This window comes from Hydra viridissima, unplaced genomic scaffold (genome assembly GCF_058129835.1).
Source record: "Hydra viridissima isolate aposymbiotic clone 2 unplaced genomic scaffold, HvirCarnegie_v1 scaffold_2, whole genome shotgun sequence".
Classification (NCBI taxonomy): domain Eukaryota; kingdom Metazoa; phylum Cnidaria; class Hydrozoa; order Anthoathecata; family Hydridae; genus Hydra; species Hydra viridissima.
The window spans coordinates 4,435,725-4,445,000 of NW_028324301.1; the positions used below are offsets into that span (position 1 = coordinate 4,435,725).

Consider the following 9,276-nt stretch of genomic DNA (forward strand, 5'->3'; position numbering starts at 1 on the left):
ACATTTGTGCAATTGTTTTATTTTATTTAGTCGAAAAGTCTCCCCCCACCTTATTCGACAGAATGCGGAACAAAACAACTAAAATACTACAATATATACAGCCAAAGGCTTTGCCTTCTTGAAACTCTTACAGATTTTACGGGTGAATTATGCAGATGCAGAGATGTCTTTATGCCGGGTAAGGCTTTTAACCAAGTTGGCGGATAATTGTCATAACCCTTAATTAAATTTTTTTGAAGCTAAAGTTATACTAAATACAAGCAGAAAACTTTGTTTTATATGTTAAAATCTAATTTTAGAAAATGGTCTTCCATTTTGTTCATTGCAAGAACTTTACTCTTGCATGTATCCTGCGAAAGGTAATTACTAATACAATCCGGGGGAAAATATATATTATGCATGTTATTTTTTTTTTTAATAAGAAACTTGTTTATAAGAAACTAGTACTAAAAGCCCCAAGATCTTTATAAACTATTAGCACTAAGTTACTTTTCGATTATAAACTTATTTTGTTAAGAGTTCGAGGAATATTTCCTCGTTTTGTGTTCAGAGACAAATCTGAGGATTTTTTAACATCGAATGATGTTTTGATGGAATTCAAAAAATTTTAGTTAACTTTAGAACGTTTTATCTTACTTGTTGTCATGTTTTCAAATTGTATTTTATTTACTTTTTCTCTCTTTTGATACTTAAGAAATTCTTAAGTACTTTTAGTTTTTTTACTAGTACTTTTAGTACTAGAGTTGTAAAAAAGTACCCTTAAAATAAGAAACTTTCTAGTACTTGGTTAGTACTTGGTTTTAGTACTAGCTTATTTGGTTGGTTTCTTTTTAAAAAAAAACAAACAAACAAACAAACAAAAATAAAACGTGTACTCATTTATTAAATAACTTACTGTTTGTAATATTAAGATGTTAAGTTCTTAAGAAAATTATTCGTTGTATTAGAATCGTTTTCTGAATTCAACATGCGCAAGGAATGTCCAGCAGACTGCGAGGAACGCACTTATCCGTACGAGTTATCCGAAGCAAGATTTCTACACAACCCTCCGACAGGTTTATCTATTAAAAGTCTAGAAAATTTACAACAAAAAAAAAATCTGACAGAAGAAGCGCATTTGTCAACGCTAGCTAAAAATATGACGTCTGAGGAGCTTGATGCATACATTGAGTAACTATAAATTAAACAATCTATATACTTATTGATATATTCATGATAACTAATGTGTCGCGTTTTATGAAAAAAGAGAGTCCCAAAAAGGAAGTAAAAGTATTGTTACTAAGTCAATAAACTGAGGAAGTAAATTAAAAAAAGATTTCGAAAATAGCTGCAGTAATTGCCGAATAATTCATTTTTTGTTACTGATATTTGAATTTTATGACTTGTAACAACAAAATAGGAAAAGAAGTCCATAAAAGTGTTAAAAAAAATACTTTTGTTAACGATTACAATATCTAAAAAAAAAAAAAAAATTTCACAATATAGATAAATGTTTTTGCTAGCTAACTTTTGATATTCACTTCTAGTTCTTTTCCCACGCAAGTGTTTAAAGGTGAATTTACACTAGAACTAGGATTGAGTACCTTTTCATAAACCACGCCACATATATTTTTAAATTTAGTCAAATTTGTACTGGCCAATGAAATACAGCGATTCATTTATGATGAGCTACCTAAACTCTAACGCTTATAGTCGTTGTTGAGAACATTCTGGAAATTCAATTTAATTACGTTATATTTTGTTTAGAGACAACATCGTCAGTGTAATATTTTTCTTTGGCGACACCCGAATAGACTATAATGAGCAAGAAGCGTCAAACGACTTTTTTCAGTTTCTGGGTAAAGTTTTCTTGAAACTTAAAGCTGTTGTAAATTTGTAAAGCTGTTGTAAAGCTGTTTTAAAATTGTAAAAAAAAAAAAAAAAAAATGTATATATGTTTACAATGACTAACACTTTATATTTCAGGTAACATGGGTGGTGAGTTTGGATTAATGTTGGGTGCGAGTTTGTTAACGTTTGTTGAGTTTGTAGATTTGTTTATCTTTCTGATCTACCATCAAATGCTCAGGCTACACAATCTCAAAAAAGTTCCAGATATTTTTACAAGCAAAAGAAATCGTAACAAAGAGGCCGCCGAGAAAAGTGAGAAAGTAGATGTTTAAAACTGCTTATATATTCAAAAGATTTTTTCCAGAGATTATTCTTTTACAAAGAAGATGTAATTAAACGTTTAAAGGTCAAACAATATAGTTTGGTTTAAGCAAATATTTTGAAGTATTCTCAAGAAGTTTCGGAAGAGAATAACAACAATGCTATTTTTACCCTTCAGTGACATTACGTTTTTTTTCAAAATGTTTCCGAAAAGAAAATGCGCTGATGAAGCTAACAACTTTACGGAATATTACCTTGGAAAACTCCAGTGTTTGGAATATCAAAAAAATATATATCGACCAAGGCTATGAAAATAGTTAAGCATTTTATATGCTGCTGGCCAAAAAATATATACTTCGGTTAAAAGAAAAATATAACACTTTCATGTAAGTTGTGAAATCATTAGTTTAATGAAAGAGAGGCTGATTTTTTTAAATTGTCGCAGATGTTTGTTATTTATCGAATTTGACTATTTATTGTTACATATGGAAAATTAAATTAATGAGCTTCAAGTCACAAATATATTTATATAAATAGTTATATAAGTTCATATTTCTCAGCAAAATGTTTAAAATATACAAATATATACGAACGGTGGTCGTTAGTTAGAAATTTTATTTAGTTCGAAAAATGGTCCTTTAGTCTTCGAATTTTGATGTTCAAAATGTTTATTTTTTTCTTATAGGTTAGTTGGAATATAAAATTAAATCTATGTAAAAGTGTTCGAAAATAATTAGAACTAACTCAAATTTCGAACTTACCAGGACCACCCATATGTACTTGGGCGTTTGTAAAATAAAATACAGGAGAGGGAATATAGAAACAAATTTATGTAATTAAACAATACCTAATTTGCATAATGTTTATTTTATGTAATAAAATAACCTTAACCAAATGTGCCTCCCGTCCCCCACCCCCCACTCATACCTCTTTCTACCTTAATTTCGCAATAAAATTTTTATGTTAGCCAGAAGTTATTCCCTTTTTTAGAGAGCTCTAAATAATTGATCTCCATAAGTAGAATTAAAAAAATTAAATGAAAAAGTATCTATGGAAATCCAGAAGGAAGTAGCAAGTATCCTTCCCCTTTATTCTAGCGTGTTTGTCACTTGTGAATATATATAATGACAGGACTGCCACAAGAGTAGCTGGAAAATCAGGAATTTCAAGCAAATCTTTTTGAGCGATTATGAAACAAACAATAAGTATTTGTAACATTCAACTTTAAAATCCTGAATTAAACGTACATTAGACTTGAATTTTTCGCTATTAACACTACAAACAGGTTAAGTTCTTTTGATTTATGGCTAAAACTTGTTTTCAGGAGAAAAAAAAAACAAAGAAAAATTACTTTTAAACGTTTATATACATAAAATTTTCTAATTTAGCCAAACAATTTATGAATGGAAATTCTGCTTGAAAAAAGGTGAAACAGAGTTGTCAGCTTCCAGTTAAAAAATCAAATTTGTCAGTTCATTTAAAAGGTTGTGAAAGCTTCAGTTGAAGAGTTCCACTAGCAACCTTTATCGCCTGTTGTTTTCAAATTGGAAGTTAAATCAAAGTAAAAAAATTTTATGACTTTTACATAATTATGGCAATTTCAGCAACTTTGCGTTTGATCACTAAAATCACCAAACTTAAAGAAAAAGGAAAAGCATTCTCTACTGACTAAGTTCACCACCAAAAGTAGAGCAACAATTATCTCAGATTGCTGAATAATGCTGCACACTTTGCTTGCTCATCCTAGGTCCTAGTCTCATATATCTTTGCATATTTGGAACTTGACAAGAAAACTTGGCTGAAGAAGATTCTGATAGTGTCTAACAAGAAGCATAACAACTTTTTAAAGAATCACTTTTTACTCAAAACATGGTACAGATTCCACTCAAAATCGGACATTCCGATATTTGCGAAAACTGGGAGGAACTCTGAATTAAATTAGTTAATTTCAAAAAGGCGAAAAGTCTCATAAAATTATTCACTTCAATATAAATGATTGGATGAAGCTTTAAAGAAGATTAGAAAAATTACTGCAGTTCTCTGTAACAATAAAAATTAGTCAAACTTGAGGCATTCATTTACCCCCTCACACTGTTTAGAGGCGTTATAAGTCCTTGCTTTGACAATATTATGGATCCTGAGATTAAAGTAAACGCTTTTCAAAAAAAAAAAAACACTAGTCGAAATAACGTAATGTAAAAGCAAAGCAGAAAAGGATTTTTTATTTAAAAATTGTGAGCTGTAAGTCTAGATTAAATTTTATATGCGCATGGTTTTTCTACATCATGTACTTGCTTTGTTTCATTTAGTTTCTTGGAAATGATGCAAAGTCTGTCAAGTTACAATTTCCAGCATTAAAAGCAGTTACCGAATCTGATTCATGTTTAACATAGTCACGACCCAGTGTAATAAAGTAAACATAGTAATATAGTCATCAACCAGTGAGGTTGCTTTATTTTTTCATCATTTGAGACAAAATTGTTTTTAAAGTTCAAAATAGAACAAGATGAGACATCTTTTTTTTTTTTACTATTAATAATTATTTTATAAATTAAATTAAAAAAAGAAAGGGGCAGAAATTTTCAAAATAAACTTTTTACGTTTTTAAAAAACTAAAATCCTTTTTACGTTTTCTCTTTCCATCCGGATAAATTATTGATTTAAACTTAAATGTTTTTGCTGTCTACTCCGGAATCTATTAAAAGTCGTGTTCTTCGAAATTCTTTGCGTATTTTGCGAAGCGAAATTTGCCTTTCTGAAGTTTGATGTACTGATGTTAGCTTTCTCTGTTTTTCAATTTCAACTTTGATTCATTTTGTGTCCCTAACGTATCTCACAGAATGGATGTTTTTAATTGAATCTACTTTATTCTTGTTGAACAGCTGTGGCAAAGGTACTGAGGCTTCACTGCCTATAATAAGAAACTTGTTAAGTTTTAATGTAACTTTTACCGGTGGATTTCTTTTTGAGCAATCGATTGTATTCATAATCAAATAGCGTTTTATTGTATTTTCGTTTTACTCTAAGAGGTAATTTTTTCAGCTGAGAAAGAGTATTAAAGAATTAGAGGATCGGGTGTAAAAGGATGTGGGGATGCCTTTATGTTCTGTGTAAAGGTAGCAGTCTGACTTTATTCTACAATGCTTTTCTTTGTGTGCGATTGCTTCTGATATATTTAATAAAAACAATCTTTCCCAAAAAAGATAACATTATCATTGATCAGAAATTTTATAATAAAATAAAAATGCTTATTGCACTTACGTTTCAGCCTTATTAGAGGCTTGAATACAATGCATTATTTTTTAAAAAAAACATTTTATTTATGCATATGGATAAGAAAAATAGGGGCCCAGTAAGTGATGTTTGCGACTTAGTCTATTTACATTTTTTCTCATCTTTTTGTATGCACACAGTAAACAGTGTCTTATGTGTGTATAAAAAAATTTTTCAGCGCCGGGAATTTCTCTTCACAGTCCCACCCTTTTGGTGCCCCAAAGTTTCAAAACAAAAGTTTCTTTCCCATGATTTTGCTGATGATTTATTTGTTACTTTGATTCAGAATTAAATATAAGTAGCAAATGATAAGACTAATTATTGTTAATGTGCTTGTCTACTAGACAAGAACATTAACGATATTTAATATACCCATAAAAAGGGTTGGTAGTTAATGAAGTCGTTGTAGTTGTTTTGTTTTTCGGAATATTAGCTTTCCCCGCAGAATCATTTTTATAGTTATAAATAAAAACAATGAGAACAACAATTTTAACGCACATTTTTCTAAAGTATACATGTTTTGTCATTTTAATTGAGAAGTGATTTTTCGATTATTTGTGGTTTCAAATTTTTGCCTGTAAAGTCCGAAATTTCGCATCATTTGATGCTTTAAAAAATAATTTTTTTGAATTTTCATGCTTTAACTCGTCTTTTAAAAAGTTTGTCAGGTTGCTGTAAATTTTTTATGTCTAACATTGAAGCCCTAAGGTGGATCAAATGATCCAAGCATGACTTTTTTGACACTTTGCCGAAGCCAAAAGTATTAATGTTAAAAAACTGATATTTTATGACTCATTTTGACATTATTTATTAAAAAATGAATAAACTAAATACGAAACACATTCATAGAAGTTACAAGTTGGGATCAATAAATCCACTATAGGATTTAAAAATAGATAAATAAAACCTGAGACCTCTAAAGTTAATTTCTAAATATATTTTAATTTACTAATACATCCGAGCATTAAATACACAATGGACGTACTTCCACATTAACAATGCAAAATGGGAAGTATGAAAATGGGGGCTTTACGCCAGTTTGATTTTTAAGTTTACTTCAACTCACCAATGGCTTTTTCGGGGTAAGTCAGTTTTTTATGATTACTTCTTGATTGATACTCACCAATCTTTTCCTATAACTTTTGCTTAATTTTGTCAACCTTTTATCTTCCCGCCTTAAAAGACAATAAGGGACGGCTCAAAAGGTGACTCTAAAGTTGACCATAACGTTTACACTAAGATTGACTTTATATGTGAGCGTTAGTGATATAATAATACAGAAATTGTTTTCTATTCAAAAAACCTAGCATGCGTCATTTGACACATGTAAGTTATCACGCCACATGCTAGCTACTTAAGATTATAGTTAGCTTCTATTTATTATTGATGCCAGCACTTACTTCCGGCATTAAAGGCATTAATGGTTCATAATGTTATAAGAAATTGTAAGCAGCAACATGGTTAGATCTAAAGTCCGTGTCACAGAGACTGCCATGAGACATCTTCGTATCGACCACCACTAATTCACCACCAGCTTGTTGTTTCAGGATGAGACTAAAGATGTCTACAAAGACATACTGGCACATTTGGACAGTTATGATTTCAGCGAGTACCCTACTTATAATCCATATTACAACATAGAAATCAAGAAGGTTGTTGGTAAGTTCAAAAACGATTGTTATGGACTTCTAAATTCCGAATTTGTTGATTTGAGAACAAAAATGTCAAGGTGGTCTATGATAAAAGCAAATTCCGATCCTAGGGTGTTAAAAAAGCAGCGGTCAAAATTGATCTATGCCATGAATTGTGTCAACAGAGTTTCGATGAACACAAAGAGTTTAGGCACAAACAGGTCGCTATTATGTAAAGTATACAAAAATAATAAGATCAGCCTTAGCCCTCTAGACACAAAAAAGTAGATTGCAGATGATAATATCACCAGAGCTTATGGGAACTTTCTAATTGCATGCGAACGGGCGACGATAGCACAAGTTTTTGCAAATGTTGGTTGAACTACCACTGATGAAGCTTGATTGAAAGATTTATTTAGGAATTGTTTATAAGAATCCGAACTGGGGGGAGGAATCAGTGTCAGGTGGAACGACTACCAGCTCTTCGTAAACAAAGCCGCGTTGTCGTCTATCAGTTAAGTAATACAATGCAGGTCGGTTTCTTTAACGGATGACATTTTTAACATTTTACACTTTTAGTGATTACATTAGTTGCACGACAATGCTCACCTTCGAGTTTACGCAGCTGAAACAAATACTGAACGATTGCTGATTATAGAAGCAGTTTTTCCTCGAGACCCACGGTACCTGCTAATGATGGAAGAGAGGGTTTTTTAGCAACCGTTTTGTCCCTTATTGCCTCCATAGGTTTCTTCCCGGTCAAACAAGTTGACTCCTTGTTCGATGTACGCACATTTTTAGGTACTACGTCCGGACTAACCTCTTGCATTCGACAAATGCTCCGGTGCATATTGATGTCTAAAAATTCGACCAAATGAACTTAATTGGGTTGGACTTCATTAAACATGGGTTGCGGAATTGTGAAGTAGGGAATACAATGTGAATATATCATGAAGTAGGGAAGTATATCAGCCATACTATTTGTTGCTTTAGAAATGCAGGTGAAAACTCGTCGCTTCCTTTAACCTTAGTTGACAACTTCTCGACAGCAGCAATTCCACGTCATTAAAACTTGGGGGCTATAGTAAATCTTTGATAGTTTATCACTCATATTCCGTCAAGACCAAGCTTCTACATATCGAAACTATGACGATATTTCAACACCATATTACGGATTTTACCTTTTTTTTTAACATATCATAACTATAACGTTAATTTTATCGTTATAGTTATGATATGTTAAAAAAAAAGGTAAAATCCGTTTTTTTTTTTCAAATATCACATCATATTTGAGAAAAGACCAGTTTTTTAGTTCAATTAGCTTTCGGTTGCTTTTTTAGCTTCACCTCACAAAGTTTTCAATTCCAAGCATTGTCGCTATTGTGTTTCTTATTTGAATATAAACTCAAAGTTTTTGAATTCAAAGAAAAAGGTTTTAACCAAATATAATTATGCTGTCATTTTTTAATGCACTGTGATAAGAAACTTACTTTGGTTTAAAAATTCCGTATTATTTTATTATTTATTATTATTATATATATATATATATATATATATATATATATATATATATATATATATATATATATATATATATATATATATATAATCATATCAAAACAGTTTAAATTAATAATTTACGCTTTAAATATTAAAAACCATTGTAAAGTTATCAATATATTATAATTATCGCAATATCTCGTTAATTCTCGGTGAAGTTCACAAAGTACAAAAAAATAACAATTCCGATAATTTCTGCATTACGATAAGTTTTGCGCGCCAATCGTATGGCAGTTTCGATAATTTTATCGTTATCGTTACTCATCATCGTTAAGTTACGATATGCCGATTACGATACGCAGGAGCTTAGTCAAGACTACACACCTGTCCGTAATTGGAAATAATTACTCCGAAGCTTCCCAAAAAAACCCTTTGGAGGGATTAATTCACATATATTCCTGATAAGAAAAATCAAGAAATAGAAATGCTTCCTGATCGTCCGAGCAAGAAATTTCTGTTTGAAAAAATAAGCTAAACTAAAATAAGTAAACTAAAAAATGTGCACACTTTTCTGTGGATTGGTATAGTTCTATTTATTCTTTGAACACATAACAAATATAATGTTACAAAACAAAACAGTTTCTTTAAATTTTGAGTATTAACGAAAGAGAAAAAAAAATCACACAAAAATATAGAGATGAAAGATTTCTTTACTTGGCTT

At 30.6% G+C, this 9,276-nt stretch overlaps 1 protein-coding gene across 1 annotated transcript in view; it reads left to right on the forward strand.

Annotated features, from left to right (window-relative positions):
- Nucleotides 1-2,691, forward strand: part of LOC145193838 (uncharacterized) — a 30,572-nt gene extending 27,881 nt beyond the window's left edge. The window contains exons 20-24 of the mRNA XM_090077970.1: nt 31-178; nt 300-359; nt 948-1,170; nt 1,747-1,838; nt 1,966-2,691. Of these exons, the coding sequence (XP_089934096.1) occupies nt 31-178; nt 300-359; nt 948-1,170; nt 1,747-1,838; nt 1,966-2,162 (720 nt within the window). The 3' untranslated portion in view covers nt 2,163-2,691. The remainder of the gene's footprint in view (nt 1-30; nt 179-299; nt 360-947; nt 1,171-1,746; nt 1,839-1,965) is intronic.
- Nucleotides 2,692-9,276: the final 6,585 nt, after the last annotated feature.